This window comes from Anabrus simplex, chromosome 3 (assembly GCF_040414725.1).
Source record: "Anabrus simplex isolate iqAnaSimp1 chromosome 3, ASM4041472v1, whole genome shotgun sequence".
NCBI classification, from domain to species: domain Eukaryota; kingdom Metazoa; phylum Arthropoda; class Insecta; order Orthoptera; family Tettigoniidae; genus Anabrus; species Anabrus simplex.
In genome coordinates this window covers 44,930,202-44,954,019 of record NC_090267.1, presented here as the reverse complement: position 1 = coordinate 44,954,019, position 23,818 = coordinate 44,930,202, and the positions used below count along the sequence as shown (strand labels likewise).

Sequence of the window (23,818 nt, the reverse complement as noted above, 5' to 3'; positions counted from 1 at the left end):
AGCGCCTCTTTCTTCGGCAGCGGTCAACAACAAGGTAATGGCCGATTAATAACTTCTTTCTTTGCTAGCTCAGCAGTTTAACTTTCGGGGCGGGTTCTAAGCGTTCAACCATGTAACCTTTTCCTAAAATGTAAAAACAACTGGTATCTATTCTATTTTCAAACGACATATCGGGATAGAGAGTGCTTAACCCTCTCGAGCTCCCACTCACATCGTCTTGAGGTGAACTTATTTTTCTCAACCAATTCTTCCGTAATATAATGTAAATTGCTATTAAGTCACCTCTGTAGTATGGGATTAGCCCTTGTATTAACGGCCTAGTGCCAAGTAGGTCTTAAGCAAAGTGTATTAGGAGTGCAAGTTCGCCTCCTCTCAAATTGTATTTTAGAGGTCATGTATTAATCTTCTTGTTATTTAACAGACCTCAGTAGGTTGGGTATTTTTCCCCTGTGTATATGTCCTTTGAGGACGGCTTAAAGGTGGAGTTCGGAGTGGCCTATGATAGGCTTGTATTTTAGGGGAAAGTTGCCCTTTTTGAAAATTGTGTTTCTGCCTCAAGGAGGCTTTTGGATGTAATTGGAAGCAGATGTTTCTGGCATGTTTGGGGGTTTTCGGCCCCTTTGTTGTATGGTGTTCATTGTAAGGTTGGGCTCATTGCTCAAGAATTATGTTTCTGACTTTTGAAGCCCCAAATGGGGTACCTATGTAAATGTATTTGTAAATCGTGTTTCGGCTACTAAGTACCTGTTCTATTTGTTGTTACCTAATTTTGAAAAGAAAATATAACCTTGTTAGATTTTAAAATTAATTTCACTTCAGTAGCTTGAGACCCGTTCACCACCCCCGCACCTTCTTTCACGCATAACTACCACCAAAAACACGGTAACAAGTGGTAGCAGAGCGTGGTTGAATGGGTCTCAATTTAGCCCCTTTTGACGGCTACACATTGTTTTGATCCGAACTCTAACCATTTTCTCAGTTGCTGGAATTTTTTTGACCTTTTCAAAAGTGTTCTGTCATCATGCCAGGCCCTCGCGATGTTCTCCATCTTAATTATTTGCGCAAAGAGGAGTTGATCTATGAATTAACTATCAGAAATGTACAATCTGGAGGCACGGTTGCAGTAGACACAAACAAGCTTAGAGAGTCCCTAGATTTGCCTATTTCCATCCCCAATTTGGGAGAGAAAGAAATTGATGACTCTCTTTCCACGATCGTCGAGAATATTACTGGGCTAGCTTCTGTAGTTAGTTTTTTTGATGAAAATGATCCGTCTCCTAATCAAATTAAGCGTGTGCAAGGCAGGCTATATCATTTTTCGAATAGGGTTAACGATCTGTTGTCTCTAAAACTGAATGACGTTCAGAGGAAGGAAGCTAGTACTCTGCTTGAAAATATTTCTGATTTGTCTAGCAAGGTCACTCTATTGTTGACTGGGGAAGTTCCTCCCAAATCTGATCAACCCACCATAGTAAATGTAGGTAGTGAGGAAGCGCCTCCCAAGGGAGAAGTTAATAGGAAAACCATCGCTGCTCAAGCTATCTCTGCCCCATTGGACAACGAGTCTGAACGCCGTGCATCGCTGAGTAACATTCGTTCTGAATTAACTTCTTTGCCATTGAAACCTTTACCTACTATGTCACCCGGGTTTAGCAGCTTGCCTCATCCATTGGCAATGTTGCTCAGAGGTATTTCTAAGTTTTCTGTTAATACCACCAGTGACGTAATTTCATTTTTAAGATTTCTGGTGGAATTTCAGGATCATGCCCTTGTGTTTTCTCTGTCTCCATGTCAAATTTTGCAAATTATCTATCCGTATGCTATGGGTATTCTCTCAGATAAAATTGTAAGAGCCATTGCCGAGCAATCATCTATTGAGGATTTCCATGCCCATTTGCTAGCTAATTTCATCCCGGCTAGGGCCAGGTCCTCCCTTATTCAGAAGTACTATTATCGTGTACAGCGCTTGGACGAAAACTTGGCTGATTTCATACAGGACATTAAGTTTTACACTAGAGTGTTTGCCCTTCATTTTCCTGAAGATCAGATTGTACAGGCTATTGTAGAAGGCATTTCACCATCTTATAGATCATACTTTTGTTTCGCGGCGTGCCCGCAAACCTTCTCTGAACTTGAAGCATTGGCCGTCTCAGCGGAAGGAGTTAGATACGCCGATTCTTTGCGTGTCGCGAAAGAACCCCCGCCTTCCTTTAGTAACACTCGGCCGCCACCTCGCCGACCAGTCAATCCCCGTAAATGTTATGCTTGCGGGTCGCCTGACCATCTGCGCAACAAGTGTCCGCTGATCAAGTCAAGTGGGACAAGGAATGGAGCCGGGTCATCACAAGGCTGTTTTAAATGTGGGGCTTTCTCACATATTGCCAAGAATTGTCCGAACTCAAATAGCACCCCCTCCTGCTCAACTTCTGGTGCAAATTCCATCTATGCCAATAATAAAAAGTGACTAGTGGCTTCGGCTGAGTCGACTAATCCATCTTCCCGAGACTCAGCCCCTGGTAAACAAGTTGTAAATTCAGAGGACGATCAGCCTTCAAATTCATCTTTTGAATGCCCTAAAGAATGTCTTAGGATTGCGGCGGATACCCCCGCACCTGTTCCTTTTCTTAAGATTGAGTTAAATAACGAGCCTATAACAGCTCTCTTAGATTCAGGCAGTGTTTGTTCGATTATTTCGGCTGAATGGTATTCTAAATTGAAAACGGTTTGTAAACTTCCTGACTATGTCTCTTCTCCTGTTCAATACGTTTCGGCTAATTCATCTCCATTAGAAATTCTAGGTTCCTTACTGGTCAAAATTCGTGTTTTTAAGTTTACATGGAAAGTTAAATTGTTTGTGGCCAAGCAATTGTCTAGCCCCATTATATTGGGAGCGGACTTTATTTCTCACACTGGTCTTGTGCTCGATCTCCAGTCTAGGTCGTGCACATTCAAATTTGCTTCTAATTGTAAAATCCCTCTATTAAGGTGTAATTCTGTGTCAGGTTCTTCTATTTCGCCTACCCAGGATGAGATGTTGCTAGACCTTAGACATCTACCTGAGGAGCAGGCTGATAGTATTCGCAAACTGTGTCAGTCGTTTCCCGAGGTGTTCTCTGATACTCTTGGTGTTACTGACCTTATTGAATACAAAATGGAGGTCACGGATTCGATTCCTGTCCGTTTTCCACCTTATAGGCTATCTCCACCTAAAATGAAAGCTCTGAAAGAAATTATCGACCAGATGTTGAAGGACGGTATTATTAGGCCCTCTAAGTCAGCGTATTCTTCGCCTATTTTTTTAGTCCCGAAACCCCAAGGAGGCTTCAGGCCTGTCATTGATTACAGGGCTCTCAATCGGAAGGTGGTGTTGCAATCTGTGCCCCTTCCTGACCTTCATTCTTGTTTTTCATGGTTTCGTAAGGCCAAGTTCTTCACCATCTTGGACTTGAATCAGGCCTATAATCAAATTCCCCTTGCCGAAGAGTCTAAACATCTTACAGCGTTTGCTACGGACTGGAATTTATACGAATACAACCGCGTGCCTTTCGGGCTCCCCACCGGAGCAGCTGTACTCACTAGGCTACTAGATAGGGTCTTCTCCGACATCAAATTCGAGTACTTATATCACTACTTAGATGATGTCGTCGTATTTTCAGAGACTTTTGAAGAACATCTAGATCATCTGCGAGAAGTTCTCGATCGCCTTCGTAAGGCTGGGTTAACTGTTAAGTTGTCCAAGGTTGCCTTTGCTAAGCCCTCTATGTCATTCCTAGGGCATATTGTGTCACCCGATGGGGTAGCAGTCGATCATTCTAGAACACAGGCCATCCGTGATTTTAAACCTCCCAAGGACATTAAAGGTATCGCCAGGTTCATTGGTATGGTGAATTTCTTCAGGAAGTTTATTCCTAACTTTGCTAATAGAGCGGCGCCCTTAAACCTCCTTCGTAGGAAAGGCATCAAATTTGAGTGGGGACCTTCTCAACAAGCCGCTTTTGAAGATCTGAAATTAGCTCTCTGTAATGCCCCTGTTCTTGCTATGCCTGATTTCTCAAAGAAATTCATCGTCCAAACGGACGCGTCATCGTCAGCTGTAGCTGCAGTCCTTCTTCAAGAGACTGAACTAGGGAGGCGACCCATCGCCTATGCATCTAGGACTCTATCGGCTCAAGAAGCCAAGTATTCCATCTATGAGCTCGAAGGGTTGGCAGTCTTATTTGCCTTAGAAAAGTTCCGTCTCTATCTGGAACATGTCAAATTCGACCTGGAAACAGATAATCAAGCCCTAAGCTGGGTCTTAGGTAGGCCGCGTCGTACTGGTCGTATAGCCCGTTGGGCCATCCGTATTTCTGCCTTCCAATTTGATGTCAGGCATATTAGAGGTACCGAAAATGTTGTTGCCGATGGACTCAGCCGTATGTTTTCAGACGACGTTGAGAACCATGAACAGGTCGACAGTTCATCACCCCCCGAGTCCATGCTATCTGGTGTTAATGCCATCTTAACAGATGCTCCCATGCTTTTTAGGGACATTCAGAAATACCAACGTGAAGATCCGACGCTGGCTCCGATAATGGAAACCCTTTCTTCTGGGGAACATGTTGTCCCTTATGTTCTGAGGAATGGTGTTTTATGTTGCCCTTCGAGGCAGGACAAGATGATGAAGGTTGTTGTTCCAGCGGTTCTTGTACCTATGATCTTCAAGTATTATCATGAGACCCCATTAGGAGGGCATCTTGGAATCTTTAAAACTCGTGAGAAGATTCGTGAAATGTTCATCTGGAAAGGTATGGACGGTGAAATCCGTGAACTTGTAAAAGCTTGTAAATCTTGTTTGCTCAGTAAACCCACCATGTCCACCAAGGTAGGCCTCTTGTCTTCGCATCAAGCATCGCGCCCCATGGAACGCCTGTATATTGATTATGTAGGACCCTTCCCCCAGTCGAAGGGAAATGCCAACAAATTCATCTTTGTATGTGTAGATGGTTTTACCAGATTTTCCTGGTTATTTCCGACTAAGCTGGCTACCTCTCAGTCTACCATTACTTGCTTAAATTCTATTTTTGCTTCTTTTGGTCCGTGCTAATATATTGTATCTGATAATGCTAAGGCTTTTACATCTAATTTATTTCGAAAATTCTGTTTTGACTTGTCCATCTCTCATGTAACTACTTCGGCTTATTACCCTCAACCATCTCTGGCTGAACGGGTTAACCGTAATCTCAGGTCCGCACTGATTGCCTATCATCATGAAGATCATTCCAGGTGGGACACGTCCCTGCATTGGATAGCTTTTGCTTTGAATTCGGCGGTTCATGAATCTCACAAGTTTACTCCAACTTCTTTGATGTTCAAGTTTGTTCCCAACTCGCCGCTCTCTAACCTCTGGTCTCTGAATGACATTCTACCCGAGACAATAGATCCGGATAACATTAAAGATCTTTGGAAGAAGGCTAAAGCTAATCTTAAGGTGTCTCATGAAAAGGTTAGGGAAAAGTATGATCGTGGACGGAGACCCACCACTTTGAAGGTAGGTGACCAGGTGATGGTCAAGAATTTTGTTCCCGCGGGCAAGCTTGCCCCCAGATTTCATGGGCCTTGTATCATTCTCGATTTTCTTACGCCAGTTACGTTGTTAGTAAGCAATCCGGCCACCGAGAGGATATTTAGGGTTCACCTGTCACAGGTGAAACCAGTGTAAATTTTGTGTCAACTTGCTTCATATAATTTGAAAGGAATATGAAGGTTATATATTTTTTTTTTTTGAGTTCAACTTTTAAGGCTTTCTGCCCCTTCTATAATATTTTGGTCTTATATGTAATCCTCTTGTAAAACCTTCCCCGATCCGTTAAACTGCCATTCTGTCCTTGCCTCGGCCATTACCACGCTCCCGTCTCCTGCTTCATACACACTGTGGCTTAATTTGAGTAAATGCCATGGATATCTGCACGCCGCTGACCCCTCAACCTCCTCACCTAGCCTGTGCCCTCAAAGAAACATGATGATCCAACACAAGTCTGCCGCCGAGTTTTTATGTTTCAGTGCCCCCGCAGCCGCGCAGCGCCGTGCAGCAACTGGGGAGGGGGATGGGCCCCCTCCTCTCCAGCGAGGACGACATGTGCACGGCGAGCCGGAGCTCTCCTCCCGGCCAAGGCTGATGTGCGGCGCACAACCTGCTACTTGCCCGCAGCTTGTATATGTTCACCGCGGGCGCGGCGTACTTCAACACCTCTGCTCCCCTCATAGTGCGGGCGAGCGGTATCTCAGGGTACTTGAGGGGTCCGAGCGGCCTCCTTTGGACGCAAGCTGCAACGGCCGGTCTGGCCATCCAACTTAGCCTACATCAACTACATGGACAGTCACTATAAGAGATGACTACACTTGGGAATTCAACAACAAATTTGGTGGACATTGCAAAATTTTTCATCACCTTTTAAAAGATTATCTTCAGAAATTCGCCTTCTACAAACATAAAAACCTTACGTTACCAATTACAACAAAAACTTTGGAACTGAATTAAGAATTTCTCAAATACTTCTGCAATTTATTTTAATATCAACATCAAAATTTGGACTTTGTTTTCAAACTATTTCATGTGTCACCCCTGGTGGAACTTTTGGGGGGGGAGGTCTGTACCGGGTGGTACACCTCCACGCCGCTAATTTAAAATGTGCGCCTTTTGAAACTCCTCTGCTGGAGGAACTCTGAACTTTATCTACGCTATTAATTCTCTACCTTCTCAGAAGATGTCACCACGTGGAAAATTTTGAGTTTTAGAACTGTGTCACTTTTGATGTGTTTTTGTTTCGCTTGAAGTAAGAAGTGTGAACCTTCTCTTCTAGAGGACTCTACTGAAGATCAACAATAGTGCAACCTAGTGAGGAGTCAAAGAACTATTTTTTTGGAGAAAATTTAATTTCAAGAGTTTGTTCTTTGTTAAATTTCTTTCTGTCATTGTTTAAGTTGGCAATATTTACCCCTTTCTTCCCCTTGTTATGAATGTAACCAATCCCGAATTTCTTTAATTAATTTCTGACCAATCAGGGGTATCTCCCCCCAACTTGAATCTGTTGCGGGGTCCTATCCAATAAAAACGTTATGGGAGGGTGTTTTCATTCCCCTAACGCCTAGAACCTTCCACGAGAGGTTATAAACTGCTGATTTTTGGGTCTCCGGGCCACTTTTGTTCCATCTTTCAGTGTGTTAAGTACATAGCAGGGGGCGGGAAGCGCCTCTTTCTTCGGCAGCGGTCAACAACAAGGTAATGGCCGATTAATAACTTCTTTCTTTGCTAGCTCAGCAGTTTAACTTTCGGGGCGGGTTCTAAGCGTTCAACCATGTAACCTTTTCCTAAAATGTAAAAACAACTGGTATCTATTCTATTTTCAAACGACATATCGGGATAGAGAGTGCTTAACCCTCTCGAGCTCCCACTCACATCGTCTTGAGGTGAACTTATTTTTCTCAACCAATTCTTCCGTAATATAATGTAAATTGCTATTAAGTCACCTCTGTAGTATGGGATTAGCCCTTGTATTAACGGCCTAGTGCCAAGTAGGTCTTAAGCAAAGTGTATTAGGAGTGCAAGTTCGCCTCCTCTCAAATTGTATTTTAGAGGTCATGTATTAATCTTCTTGTTATTTAACAGACCTCAGTAGGTTGGGTATTTTTCCCCTGTGTATATGTCCTTTGAGGACGGCTTAAAGGTGGAGTTCGGAGTGGCCTATGATAGGCTTGTATTTTAGGGGAAAGTTGCCCTTTTTGAAAATTGTGTTTCTGCCTCAAGGAGGCTTTTGGATGTAATTGGAAGCAGATGTTTCTGGCATGTTTGGGGGTTTTCGGCCCCTTTGTTGTATGGTGTTCATTGTAAGGTTGGGCTCATTGCTCAAGAATTATGTTTCTGACTTTTGAAGCCCCAAATGGGGTACCTATGTAAATGTATTTGTAAATCGTGTTTCGGCTACTAAGTACCTGTTCTATTTGTTGTTACCTAATTTTGAAAAGAAAATATAACCTTGTTAGATTTTAAAATTAATTTCACTTCAGTAGCTTGAGACCCGTTCACCACCCCCGCACCTTCTTTCACGCATAACTACCACCAAAAACACGGTAACAATAATAATAATAATAATAAGAAGAAGAAGAAGAAGAAGAAGAAGAAAGCTTTTTCACATTTATAATTCAGAACAAACAAAAACAACATTAATTTTGAACCAGATGAATACTTTGACAGCTGTCTACGAGATAAATAATTAATTCGAGAAATATTGTTTTTACTCACCTAATGGCGCAATATGAAGTCCATACGGCGATCTTTTTTGCTGCAAGACTTGTCTATCACCTTTTGGTTGAAGTTCTTTATTTCCGGATCAGCTTTATCTCGATTGATAGCATCGCTAATGCATTCAACCGTTCCTGACACATAGTATTTTGAAGGAACGTTTTAATCCTTTTAAGACTCGAAAGGCATCTTTCCGGTTCTGAAGTGGTCATTGGAATAGTAATCAAAATCCTGAGCAATTCTGTTTATTGGTCGAAGGTATCTTGCAGGATCAGTTGAAGCAAGGGAACTGCACCATCAGTTTCTCTGAAATCAGTTCTTTCATACAGAACACTAAGCTCAGTCATTAGTCTATTCTTGTTTGGGAGTCACACACGGCGTTAACTCCTTTTACAGGGAACTGTTTTGAATATTCGCTAAAATTAATCGAATCGAATAAATTTTCAACCTCTAAATAAGAAACAGACTCAAATCAACGACTTACTCTTCAGACATTCGATGACAAACATTCTGAGATCAGCCGTCCTGTAGGATTCCGTTCTGCGTTATTTTGCTTTGTTGAATTTCTTAAGAAACTTCATTTGCTATTTTATCGACAAAATCCCTCACTGAAGCAGCAGTCTTCTTAAAAATGCCAACAGCATTTCCTATTTTGATTGCATCTGTCGATTTTGATTGTAGATGGGAGTACAAAATGTTCACATGAGGCATTATTCTGCGAAAGGAGGACAGGCAAAATAAAAACTCTTCATCCTCCAAATTGTGTCTGATTCGACGTGTTTCTTGAACTGTCCTTACAGATTTCGACTCTTCCAGCTTCACAAAACATTGCAACACAGCCTCTGTTTTCATACACAACATTGTCGGTTCTAGTATTGAAGTTCCATCTTGTTGATGAACATCTTGGAATTCGTTGTACTACCACTTATTCCAAAGCTGCCAGACGTTGAGAAGGTCTGAAAAAGAATGCAGGAAATGCAGATCAAACCAAACCAAACCCCATGGCACTACAGCCCTTGAAGGGCCTTGGCCTACCAAGCGACCGCTGCTCAGCCCGAAGACCTGCAGATTATGAGGTGTCGTGTGGTCAACACGACGAATCCTCTCGGCCGTTATTCTTGGCTTTCTAGACCGGGGCCGCTATCTCATCGTCAGATAGCTCCTCATTTCTAATCACGTAGGCTGAGTGGACCTCGAACCAGCCCTCAGGTCCAGGTAAAAATCCCTGTCCTGGCCGGGAATCGAACCCGGGGCCTCCGGGTAAGAGGTAGACACGCTACCCCTACACCACGGGGCCGGCAGGAAATGCAGATAGGCTGCAGAAAAATACGCGCGCAGCTTGATTTTGAGAGGCCGCCTGTTCAAATACGAGGTTGAGCTGGTAGGCGTAGCAGTGAAGGTAATTGGCTAGCTTTGATTTTCCTTTGAGCTCCACCTCTTTCAACACTCATAACAGAAGCTCCATCGTAAGTTTGCGTGATCATTTTCTCTGGATTATCCCGAAAATTACTATAACCTGCTGCAGTATGCACTCAAATATTTCATCTGCGATTTATCCGTCTGGATTAACAAATCCCCAAAATCTCTCAAGTGTTCGGCCAATTAATATGTTTCTGAACACAATTGCCAACTGTGGTTCTTCAGAGATGTCAGTAGATTCATCTGCCATGATAGTAGTGTATTTAGTGTTATGTACTTCCTCCAGTATCCTTTTACGGCAGACTTTCAGCATACAGTCTAGCAATTCATTCTGGATGGTTTTTGATGTGCCTTTAAATACCTTATTGACTTCCATGTATTCCTTAATGACACTGTATAAATTGCTCATGAAATCAACTAATTCCAAGAACACTCCTGGATTTTCAGATATTTTACACCTTTCGTACTCCAGACATCATTATCTTCCAAATAAGACGCAACGAAACAAAACGAAGTATTTCTTACATCACAACCACATATCCAACTGTTATCGTCGTAAACTTTACAGTAGAAATGCCTGACATAACTTGAATTTTTCCCGCTCGAAGCTTTCTGAGTTAGATTTCAGACTGGAATGGGACGGCCTATAATTTTTATGTTCACAATTTCTTCTAACGTTCTCCTAGAAAATGGTCCTTTCATCTAACTGTCCACACTATTCATGTTGTATAGTCACTTCCCAACTTGCATTAGTGCAAATAGAATCGTGGGAATATAGATCCTCACTAAGAACACTAATTTACTTTCACTTTATATACGCTGCAGTGGATAAATAATTGGATAAATTTTCGTATGAACTTAAGTACTAACAGAATGATAGAAAAACACGCACCAGCAATATAACCGCGAAATCAAAAACCGCACAAAGCAACTGAAAGAGCTGCCAACTGATTGATTGAGACCTTCCCTATCACCAGCATAAATTACATTCAACTGCGGGATAACATTTAGGATCAGTCAAAGATTCTTTGACTCACCCTAGGAGTTCCTTATTTCTGACGCAAAAGGAAGATGGATATTTAAATAAGCATTCTATGTGTGCGAGAGATTGCTTCCACTTACGCTTTACTTTCGATCCCAGACGATGCTACTCTCTAGTGGCAGAATCGCTTACCACGTTCAACATCAAGGTAGCAAGTGACATCGAGCAGTTCTACCTCCTTGCGGGAGGGGTAGTAGCTATAGACGGGATCAGTGAAAATTGATCCCGGTTTATGATATAGTCCACCGGCTACGGAGTGTGTTGTAAGCTTGGCTGCGCCTGCGTATTGCTTCCTTCAGGCTACAGTCCAGAGCTCACTTCACATGAGCATGAGCCAAGTTCCTCGTGAGAACAGAATTAGGTGTTCAACAGATCTCGTCCTGATTTTCACAAGACACAAATTCATATCGTACTCGAAAGAAAGAAAAGCACCAGGATAATTGTACTGTACATAAATAATATTCCTTACAGTTCCAAGCTACGTGCTGGAGCCCGGTAGCACGTATTGACCGGCCGCTACTGCGTAACTGGATATTTCAGGAAAAAAAGTATTCGCCAATTCATTAGCTGTATGTTGAAGGTCATTTATAAAGGATCCATCAATTTGGTTTTTGAGAGCCATCATTTGGAATTTATGATATTAGCCGTTTATACTTTCAATTTCATCCCACATGAATTTTTATAGAGATCTGGCAGTTTTTGATGATATAACTGTCAGCCAAGAGTTTGTTTTATGTTTAATTTATTTGCGAGCTATTATCCGAAACTGGCTTTAGTTACTCATACTATCGGTGTGACTGACTTCTTTAGATATTTATATCACTGGTGTATTTACTTAAGTACGTAGAAATTATTTGTCATGTTTGGAACTATAGTGTAAGTATCAAAACATGCTCTATACATCGCAATTTAAAGGCATGGTGGGTTGAACTGTGTTTATATCATCGATAAGTAACAATTGCCGGCTATACCCATGGCGACCAATACCAACAAAAGTGATCAATATACAAATATTTTATGATGTTATATGTATTTATAAAATATTCATCGCTATACAATGACAATACCATCCTGTACAGTGGGCAGCTCGTTTCTAGACACTACTTTTAAAATACACTATTAAAATATATTGGTAAAAATTATTGGGAGCACGATGTTCTTCCTACCATACTGCTCAGGATTACCTAGACTTAACTTTAACTCGCACAGTTCGTTTTATTGGAATTAATAATTTTCTTCTGTATTGAGTGTCATTTAAAATTTGACATGATGAGAAAAATAGTTCGTAGTGTGTATAGTATTTTTCATATCTGGTAGTGTTTTTGATTATTCAATTGTTTTTTCCAGAGATTGTGTCGCCAACCTTGTCACACCGAAACTGCGCTAAATTTATATTTACTCTGTGACTAAAACTGTCATTTTTTGTTTTTGCTTGTGATGAGTAATGGCGCGATGTGTTGTTGAGTGTAGAGTTGAGTTGAGACAGAATGTTTTAATAAATTTTTCTAATCAATCATATTATAGGGACTGTGCGAATGGCGAGTGGTGCGCTCTTGCGACTACCTCAGAAAACGTTTGATGGGGTAAGCTGCTGGCCAGCGCTCCAGTTAGTTTATGTCGGGGTTAACTGAAAGAATGGAGAGTCGAAGGAGTAAAAGCAAACAAACTTTCACTCATCTCCCAGTAAGGAATTGACATTAACATTTATTGAAGGGGACTTCTACTTCAGATTAAAATGAACTAGCCTCGTTTTATTCACCCTGCTTTATTATGAGACATAAGGTGGATTTTACAGCATGGCAAGCCTCTCAACATTGGCCAAAACAGAGAAAGCAATGTCTCTTCAACCCCTGAAAGCGTTTGGGACCGAATACAATGTATCTTTGTCACTGTAAGTACGTCAGTGTGCAAAATAAAGAGGTAAAAGTGCATACACGTGCCCCTCAATGTGACAAGCAAGAAAGAGCTTTCTTAAGAAAAGAAATTTGCTCACTTCAGACATTGATATAAGAATTAGAAAGATGTTTTTGAAGACTTTCGTGTGGAGCGTGGCATTGTATGGAAGTGAAACATGGACGATAACTAGCTCAGAAAGAAAGAGAATAGAAGCTTTTGAAATGTGGTGTTACAGAAGATTGCTGAAGATGAGATGGATAGATCGAATCACAAATGAAGAGATAATGAATCGAATTGGCGAGAGGAGATCGATTTGGCTGAATGTGACGAGAAGAAGAGATAGAATGATGGGACACATCTTAAGACACCCAGGACTTGTTCAGTTGTTGAAGGAAGTGTAGGTAGTAAGAACGGTAGGGGTAGACCAAGGTATGAATATGACAAGCAGATTAGAGCAGATGTAGGATGCAGTAGTTCCGAAGAAATGAAAAGGTTAGCACAGCATAGGGTGGCATGGAGAGCTGCATCAAACCAGTCTATGGACTGATGACTCAAACAACAACAATCTTTGAACAATCTCATCATCATTCACAGCTTATCCCGCCTGCGCAGAGGAAGTACACTCAAGAAGTTGTCGCCATGAATTGCAGGTCGGTTGCCCTTCCTCACTCATTTATTTATAAACTGAAAATCTGCTGGAATTTCAACCACAGTCATCGGGAATTGAGGCAAGCCGCTCGCTACCTCCTTTGTAATAGTAGAATAACTGAGGAAAACTGGCTTGTTTTCCCTATTTTAGCTTAGCTGCTAGCCTCTGACTTTAGTGACCGTGGTTTGAACCCCAGTGTCACTGAAGTGCGATTTTCATTTGAAAGAATTGTGTTTCAGGAAAGGCATCCGAATTAAAATTCATGATTACAACTCTTATAAGACTCAGTGTATGCAATGACCCCGCGCAATGATTCATTAGTGTATAACTAAAGTTATTGTGAATAAATAATTAATTAACAATTTCCCGAAGTAGGAATAAAATATAGTTATAATAACTTAATTTCAACGTTGTATGGTGGCTGATCAATACTCTTTTCCCTTAGACACTTGCCGTATATTTATTGCCCTAAACGTTCCTTCACGTCAAAGACATGGTTACTGCTATTTAAATCTTCACCTTTGTTTAGCGTGGATTCCCGGAAGTAATCGGAGTGTTGCACTGTCTGAAACCCTATATAAATTGTAGTGGTCGCTGCTACTGTCGAAGCCATTATTGTCTGGCTTTACCTCTTTATTTTACTATCACAAGTCAAAGCTTACTGCCTGGTTGCAATGAACTGCATTGTCAAAGGTCTCGTGAGTGCCCCATCAAACGACTGCAGCTGTTTCCGTTAGGAGCGCTAGCTACTAAAAATCTCGTGCGCGCACGGTCCCTATTGAGAGTTGTGCCCGAATTTATTTCTGATAGGTTATGGGCCCAGTGTCTCAGTAAGTCGTGAGTAAAAATGGCATCAGTTGCGGATACGCCGAAGATTGAGAGACTTGGACCGAAAAACTATGTGGTGTGGTGCAGGCGTGTGAAGGCTTTCCTAATAAGAAAGAAATGCTGGACTGCCATCGATCCCGGTTACGATGATGATGAAGATTTAACTACAGACGAAGAGGACCTAAACGCCACTGCACTTAGTTACTTGACGGAATTAGTAGAGGACTGTTACTTAAATGATGTAACCAGACATGGATGAGCAAAGCATGCCTGGAACAGACTTAAAGCAATCCATTTCAAGATTTCTCCTTTTCAATTTGTGAGTACCATGGACGAACTGGCAAGCTGCATCAAGAAACATGATGAACCTGTTTTGGAATATCTGAATTGAGTTGAGCAGTTAGTAGAAAAACTGAGAAATCATGGATCCAACATCAATGATCAAGACCTGGCGGCCTACATGCTGAGAGGTTTGAAACAAGAAAATTACAAATACATTGCCCACGTGATGGAGTTAAATGAAGAAAAACTATCGTCAGAAAATGTGAAGAATAAATTGCTGCTGGAAGAAGATAGACTAGAGAGAGAGAAGGATGAACGTGAGAAGAAATATCAAGAATTGAGAAGCTATGTTATGAAGAACGAAGGAAAATTCCATGGTTTTGAGAAGAAATACTATTTTTCTGGTGAAAAATTCAGCTCTTCTAATAGATCCTGTCACTGTTGTGGTCAACTTGGGCATTTTGCAAGAGAGTGTCCAAAAGTAAGAGAAGCCAAGTCAAGAGGAAGTGTGATTTGTTACTCTTGTGGCAAGGAGGGACATCCTTCATTTAAGTGTAGAAACTCTGAAGCTAGTACAAGTGACAATAGGGGCTCAGACGGGAATGCCCATGACAACAATAAGCCACAGCGAGAATTCAAGAATAAAGTTGCCAGACAGAAGAAAAGAAGATTGGAAATAGCACTGTGAAAGTGAAATATGCTGTGCATTTGATGAGAGGACCTGAGGACAAAGAATGTAAACAGGACGAAAAATGAAGTGATGCAAACACTTGGATTGTGGACAATGGCTGTAACTATCACATTACACCTCACCGTGAATTGTTGAACAACTTTAAAGAAATGTGTCAGGTTCAGTGCAGGTGGCAAAGAAAAGTGTCGTATGAGATGTGAAAGGCAGTCGGTCCATAGTACTGAAAATAAGTGATCAGTGTAGTGGATGGACTTTGATAATATTTTGTCGGTGAGGCAACTTGAGAAAACTAATGTGCGTTTTGAAATAGAAAATGGAAAGCTGACTGCTTATGACAAAGGGAATAGAGATGAAGAATTCTTCAGTGCCAATCAATCAATCAATCAATCAATCAATCAATCAATCAATCAATCAATCAATCAATCAATCAATCAATACTGATCTGCATTTAGGGCAGTCGCCCAGGTGGCAGATTCCCTATCTGTTGCTTTCCTAGCCTTTTCCTAAATGATTTCAAAGAAATTGGAAATTTATTGAACATCTCCCTTGGTAAGTTATTCCAATCCCTAACTCCCCTTCCTATAAATGAATATTTGCCCCATTTTGTCCTCTTGAATTCCAACTTTATCTTCATATTGTGATCTTTCCTACTTTTATAAACGCCATTCAAACTTATTCGTCTACTAATGTCATTCCACGTCATCTCTCCGCTGACAGCTCGGAACATACCACTTAGTCGAGCAGCTCTTCTTCTTTCTCTCAATTCTTCCCAACCCAAACATTGCAACATTTTTGTAACGCTACTCTTTTGTCGGAAATCACCCAGAAAAAATCGAGCTGCTTTTCTTTGGATTTTTTCCAGTTCTTGAATCAGGTAATCCTGGTGAGGATCCCATACACTAGAACCATACTCTAGTTGGGGTCTTACCAGAGACTTATATGCCCTCTCCTTTACATCCTTACTACATCCCCTAAACACCCTCATAACCATGTGCAGAGATCTGTACCCTTTATTTACAATCTCATTTATGTGATTACCCCAATGAAGATCTTTCCTTATATTAACACCTAGATACTTACAATGATCCCCAGAAGGAACTTTCACCCCATCAACGCAGTGATTAAAACTAAGAGGACTTTCCCTATTTGTGAAACTCACAACCTCACTTTTAACCCCGTTTATCATCATACCATTGCCTGCTGTCCATCTCACAACATTTTCGAGGTCACGTTGCAGTTGCTCACAATCTTGTAACTTATTTATCACTCTATAGAGAATAACATCATCCGCAAAATGCCTTACCTCCGATTCCACTCCTTTACTCATATCATTTATATATATAAGAAAACATAAAGGTCCAATAATACTGCCTTGGGGAATTCCCCTCTTAATTATTACAGGGTCAGATAAAGCTTTGCCTACTCTAATTCTCTGAGATCTATTTTCTAGAAATATAGCAATCCATTCAGTCACTCTTTTGTCTAGTCCAATTGCACTCATTTTTGCCAGTAGTCTCCCATGATCCACCCTATCAAATGCTTTAGACAGGTCAATCGCGATACAGTCCATTTGACCTCCAGAATCCAAAATATCTGCTATATCTTGCTGGAATCCTACAAGTTGAGCTTCAGTGGAATAACCCTTCCTAAAACCGAATTGCCTTCTGTCGAACCTGTTATTAATTTCACAAACATGTCTAATATAATCAGAAAGAATGCCTTCCCAAAGCTTACATACAATGCATGTCAAACTTACTGGCCTGTAATTTTCAGCTTTATGTCTATCACCATTTCCTCTATACACCGGGGCTACAATAGCAACTCTCCATTCATCTGGTATAGCTCCTCCAACCAAACAATAATCAAATAAGTACTTCAGATATGGTACTATATCCCAACCCATTGTCTTTAGTATATCCCCAGAAATCTGATCAATTCCAGCCGCTTTTCTAGTTTTCAACTTTTGTATCTTATTGTAAATGTCATTGTTATCATTCCTATGCAAGGGAAGAAGATGACATGTAAATAATCAAATGTGATTGGTATGAACTAGAGAAATTTGACTGTGAAGATAGTGATGCTGAACAGGAATCTGTGTGTGCAGTTGCTTGCAAGATGGTAACAAGAGAAATATGGCATGGCCGTTTTGGGCATGCTGAAAATTTGCCTGACAGTGATTTGATTAGCAAACAGAAAGGTAGTGAGAAGTGTGAAGTGTGCATGAAAGGCAAAGCTAAAAGGGCTCCTTTACCATATAGAGTAGTGAAATCACCAGCTCCCTTAGAACTTGTTTACTCTGATGTTTGTTATGTAAAGCCTGAAACCTTGGGAGGGGGAAAATATTTCCTAACTTTGACAGATGACTATTCCAGATACAGTGAAGTGAGTGTGTTAAAGCACAAAAATGAGGCTTGTGAAATAATAATTACATTCAAGAAAAGAGCTGAGAACATTTAAGATAAAAAACTGAAAATGTACAAACAGATGGGGGAGGAGAATTTGTAATAATGACTTGAAACAGTTCTTTGTTGACAATGGTATTGTTCACAGGCTCTCTTTACCAGGCGAACACCAGCAAATGGGAGTGGCAGAGAGGCTGAATCAACAGCTCTGACTTTAGTTCGGTGCATGTTATTGAATGCAGGTATGCCCTTGAATTTTTGGGGTGAGGCGATCTATACTGCCTGTTACATTAAGAATAGGTGTAAAGCATCTGCTATTGAAAACAGTGTACCCTATGAGTTGTGGTTTAGCAAGAAATTGTCTGATGAGGAAATTTGTAGAATGAGAGTATTTGGATGCTGTGCCTGGTCGTATGAGGAACATAACAAAGCTGGGAAATTAGAGTCTAGAGCAAAGGAATGTGTCTTTTTGGGCTATCCTGACGATAGAAGAGGTTATAGGCTGTGGGACTTGGAGAACAAGTGTGTTGTTTTGTCCAGAAATGTAGTATTTGAGGAGAGAGTGTTTCCCATGAAAACTAAGGAAGAGCCAGCTACTGTGTTACCCGTTAAATCATGTGAGAAACCATTGGTTGTAGATTTAAGTTTGTTTGGCTCTGATAATGAATCTGACTTGGTGCCTAGAACTGATGAGCAAGTAATAGATGAGCCAGAAATAGGTCCTGAAGTCAGTGTGAATAACACCAACGCTGAAGTGCAGGAAGAACCCATAATTCCTGAACTACGTAGGTCACAGGGAATCAGAAACAGACGAGAGTGTGTGGATTGCATTGGATGTAATTTGCATGTTGTGTCTGCTGTAACTGACAGTTTACCAAAGAGTGCCAAGGAAGCTTTGACTGGTCCTGAATGTGAAAAATGGAAATCAGCAATGGAGAAGGAGCTAAGTAATTTTGAGAAAAGTGAGTGTTGGGAATTGGTAGAGAGACCAAAGGGAAAGAATATTATTGTGACAAAATGGGTGTTCAGAATCAAAGAAGGACTTGATTGTAATGAGAACATTTACAGGGCTAGGCTTGTAGCTTTAGGTTATAAGCAGATAGAAGGTATTGATTTTAATGATACTTATAGTCCTGTTTTGAGGCGTCAGACTGTCAGAATCCTGATTGCTCTCGCGGTTGTCAAAGGTTGGAATATTGGACATTATGATGTAGATGCAGCATTTCTAAAGAGTAACATTAAGGAGGAAGTGTTTATGGAGCAACCAAGTAGTTTTGAGAGAAAACCTAACTGTGTCTTCAAGTTAAGGAAAAGCATGTATGGTTTAGACCAAAGTTCAAAGGACTGGAACATTTGTTTTGATGGTGTTTTGAAGTTGGTCGGTCTTAAAATATCTGTTTGTGAACCATGTGTGTACTTCGGTAAAAATATGCTAGTTGGAGTGTATGTTGATGATATGATAGCTATTGGTGTTGTTGAAGTTTTGGAGTGGTTTAAGTCAGAGTTGTGTCGCTATCTAGACTTCAAGAATCTTGGGCAAATGAAGAGTTTTTTATCGATGTCTATGACTGTAACCAAAGATGCGGTGTATGTTGATCAGAGCAAATATACTGATAATCTGATACATGAGTATAACTTAGAAAATGCCAAAGTGTGTGTTGCTCCGTTGGATGTAGGGGACAAGAGGATTTCAGGGGAGGCTGATAGTTGTAATCAGACTTTGTATCAAAAGGCTGTTGGCAAAGAATAAGGAAGGTGTTTAGATATCTGAAGAAAACAAGAGGTGTCAAATTATGCTACAAAGCTAGTGATGATTCAGTGAGTGTTTATTGCGATGCTGATTATGCTAACTCTGAGGACAGGAAATCTATTAAGGGTATGCGTGCAAATTTGCTGGTTGTCCAGTTATATGGTCTAGTAAGAAACAACAGATTGTTGCTACTTCAACTGTGGAGGCTGAGTTTGTATCAATAGTGGTGTGCACAAAGGAAATGTTGTGGTTGCATAATTTTTTCAATGAATTGTACCGTTACTAGTCAAACCAACGACTACTACCGTAACGGTCAGCCCAAAATGCGAACTAGCAGTTACACAACTACTCCAGTTCGTAAATGACAAGTGGAAGCACAATCTGGCACTATACACTCCACACAAACAACAACAAAACAAGAAGGACTTACCTTGGCAAGTGGAGTAGTGTCACCACCAACCGTGGATAATGAAACAACCACTGTACTGGACATCAGAAACACATTAAGAGAGTGAAAGAAAGAACACCTTCACTTTTAAAAATAAGAATATTTTAATTCATAAAATTAAATGGTGAATTAATAACATCGTCCATAAAGGAATAAATAACCTACAAGGAAATAAAGGATTAAAGTTACCAGAATAACTGAGTTAAAGCTTAATTGCGAATCCGCTCTGTAAATTAATTTAAAACCAAGACCCAAAGAACTAAAGATAGTAGAAACCTGAGATAACACCTATAAGGATTGTGTCTTGTCCCAGCAGGATCGCACAACAGCATGAAAATCCAATTGAATAGGGTTTAATTTAGGTAAAAATGATACTTGCCTCAGATCAGGAAACCCAAAATAAGCAGAAAGCAAAGGATCGAAAAATTTCATTACACGACTAACTTTACATCAACAGAGCCACGCCAGCCAAGAAGTTGGTATCATTGAAATAATAATAATAAACTCGCTTCACTTAACAAAGCAACAACAACATCAGTAAACAATAAACAGGCAATGGCGGAATGAGGCGGCAACAAAGGGTCATCCAAAAATTAAACAAAAGAAAATCAACCCACCCAAACAAGAAATGATACCGTCAAGAGGGAAATATTTGAAGAGAATATAAAACCCAAGAAAAATTTAAAGCAAATTAGAATTTCATGCTCATGTTCATCACCGGTAGTTTAAGGGTACACTAACCAGATTAGTGATATTTCAGATACACAGGCTAAAACAATTCACGGGTGAAAAACAATTGGCCTCAGGGGCTCTGAACTTTAGAGCGTGGGTTGGCGACCACGAGGCCCTCAGCTGAGTCCTGGCATTGCTTCCACTTACTTGTGCCAGGCTCCTCACTTTCATCTATCCTATCCGACCTCCCTTGGTCAACTCTTGTTCTTTTCCGACCCCGACGCTATTAGGTTTGCGAGGGCTAGGGAGTCTTTCATTTTCACGCCCTTCGTGGCCCTTGTCTTTCTTTGGCCGATACCTTCATATTTCGAAGTGTCGGACCCCTTCCATTTTTCTTTCTGATTAGTGTTATATAGAGGATGGTTGCCCAGTTGTACTTCCTCTTAAAACAATAATCACCACCACCACCTGAAAAACAATTCCATAAATTTACACCAAAACCTTTACAAACACCAAAGTTCAATTTTTACAATTTCCCGAGATCCATTTTGGTCCACGTTATCATTTCTTTCAAACGGATTAGACATACAGGAACGTCGCATGAAGGTAGTAGATTTACCAGGCACAATAAGTAGTTTTCAGTTCCTCGAAGACACTTTTGACACGCAGAATGTTTTCAATATTACAGAAGATGAAGTTTACGGTACTTGTAGTACTTACATGTGTACATCCAAAGGCTAAGCAGTAATAATCCAGTTCATGGATTCGTCATAGTACTTACAGAAGTTATCTCACAGCTCACATAAGTAAACAAATTAAGAATACTACGAGGACGATGTCACCAAATTAAAAATTAAAGGTAGAAGGGCGTAAAAGCCACGACACTAGACTTTAGCCTGGGTCAAATTTCCTCCCGAGCACAAGCATTTTGGTAGGTTTCCAAGTGCGTCCTCTCCCCATTAGCTCCAGCAACGATCTCATCTCAAAAATGGCTTCCCGCTTTGTTGCCACCAACTAGCCGTACCTGATAGGCTGAGACAACAGTGGGAGGAGCGTGTAACTTAGCGCGTGGCCACAAGAGTGCAGTACACATCAGGAATTGTAAACATAAATTCACTTTCGATACAGGATAAATGTATGGAGTTTTAAACTAGTTCCTTCCTGTCCACAGGCCAGAAGAACACATAATGAGGAACGAGTAATTCCACAATTACAGACAGTACGTCAGAAAACACTTCAGTTACTGAATAAAGGATACTAACTTCCACAACCGAAAGGCCAGTTCGAAACCGTTCCTTGGGATAGGGGTTTTAAATTAGTAATACTGTCTCAGAATTTGATGATTGTAATTACGTTAAAGTGCCAAATTAAATTATTTGTGGTAATCGAGGTGGTATACATGTGAGCTCAACTCATGTTGTGTCTGAAAAACTAAACATATGGATGTTCGCTATTTGTTTGTAAAGGACATTGTGGCCAATGGATTGGTAAAGTTTGTGTATGTACCATCAGATGAAAACGTGGCAGACGTTTTCACAAAGGCATTGTCAGGGGAGGGAACTTCTAAATTTAGGAATTTGTTAGGACTTGTTGATTAGTGTCCACATGTTTATCTACGTATGTTGCTTATTTTTTCTTATTTGTGTTTGTGGTCAAATTTTTATGACAAGGGGAGGTATTGGAATTAATAATTTTCTTCTGTATTGAGTTTCATTTAAAATTTGATATGATGAGAAAAATAGTTCGTAGTGTGTATAGTATTTTTCATATCTGGTAGTGTTTTTTGATTATTCAATTGTTTTTCCCAGATATTGTGTCGCCAACCTTATCACACCGAAACTGCGCTAAATTTATATTTACTCTGTGACCAAAACTGTCATTCTTTTGTTTTTGCTTGTGCTGAGTAATGGCACGATGTGTTGTTGAGTGTAGAGTTGAGTTGAGACAGAATGTTTAAATAAATTTTTCTAATCAATCATATTATTGAGAGTTGTCCCCGAATTTATTTCTGGTACGTTTTTCCCATCCTCAAAGTTTTGAAGATATGTTTTCAAAGCTGCACCAGGAGTATTCAGTATATTTTTAGTTTCTTAAAGTTTATCATGAGCCAAATTCAATGTCTTACCGAGTTCAAACTCTGCTATTTTATTAGATTTCTTGATATCCTATTTGTGCATGCCCAATCTCCTGCGATTTTCTGGACAAGGTTCCCATTACTTTACTTACAGCCCTCGTATAAATATCACGTGACCTTATTCTGATATATTATCATTTCCACAAACATGTCGTTTATATTATCGTTTCCACAAACATGTGGTTTATATTCCAGTGGTGGACGCTACTGCCAAGTTCCCGGTTGGAATACTGCAAGGTAACCTGCGCCAGCTGGGAGATTTTGACGAGTGTGTGACGGCGAGTGGAGACGGAATTCGAGGTCAGTATTGCTTGGCCAACCTGCAAGCCGCCCCCGGAGGCCCTGTATGGGAGAGAGTGCTTCACAGAGCCACATCAGGTCGTCGTCATCTGGAGAACACTAGAGGCAGAAGGGTTCGTAGTGAATAATGGATTTAAACAGCATAATCATTTTGGCCGGGGCTGCTAAACAATGGCTCATAAAAGGACCAGAAATTTAAAACTAGATTTTGGTATCAGAAGATCATTGAAATAATGGGGCATGCGGCGATGACATATTATTTCATTCCGAGGAGACTCTTTACTACCATGTGCGGTTTTGAAAGTGTTCATATGCATAACAGTACAGTATACTATTAAGCACTCAAACAAAGTAAAATGTCTATTGAAATGAAATGTATAGTGACGCATATTGACGCAATGTATCCATATTCAAAGCAAACTTAATTGATAGAATATAAATTATGAACAATAACGAACCCTGAGAAATGAATCAAACGAACTGTACAAAATGAGTAAGGAGATTTATTGTTCAGCCTTTGGAGCAAATGACATCCGTACCCCCAACATCACCAATCACATAGCCAATTATAAAATATATAACGCCTTTCTTACCACAGGTTATATTGCATTAAGCGAAAAAAAAATATTAAATTTTTCGTATTCCATACAAATCGTCTGCAAAAGAAATAACAGATTATTTATTTATTTATTTATTTATTTATTTATTTATTTATTTATTTATTTATTTATTTATTTATTTATTTATTTATTTATTTATTTATTTACTTGTTTTACATGGCGTGGCTCAGGCTATGAAGCCTGCTGTTATGCCAAACCATCTTATATGTACTACATTGTACAAACTACAGAGTATTAAGGTTTCTAATTACATATAATTAATTATAAAATTAAACCTAAATAATAGTTATAAACAAAAGGTAAATTTCTGAGAGTCACTATTAAAAAAATTAAATACTAATTTCTTAAGTCTATGTAGCATTTATAACATATTTTTTAAATACTTTTCTACTATATATGTCTCT

At 40.2% G+C, this 23,818-nt stretch overlaps 2 protein-coding genes across 2 annotated transcripts in view; both read left to right on the top strand.

Annotated features, from left to right (window-relative positions):
* The window catches only part of LOC136866642 (nose resistant to fluoxetine protein 6), a 695,618-nt gene that overhangs the window by 447,372 nt on the left and 224,428 nt on the right, over positions 1-23,818 (top strand). The gene's annotated exons all lie outside the window — the stretch shown is intronic.
* The window catches only part of LOC137498862 (nose resistant to fluoxetine protein 6-like), a 127,186-nt gene that overhangs the window by 35,003 nt on the left and 68,365 nt on the right, over positions 1-23,818 (top strand). The window contains exon 2 of the mRNA XM_068226530.1: positions 22,690-22,907. Coding sequence (XP_068082631.1) covers positions 22,690-22,907 — 218 coding nt within the window. The remainder of the gene's footprint in view (positions 1-22,689; positions 22,908-23,818) is intronic.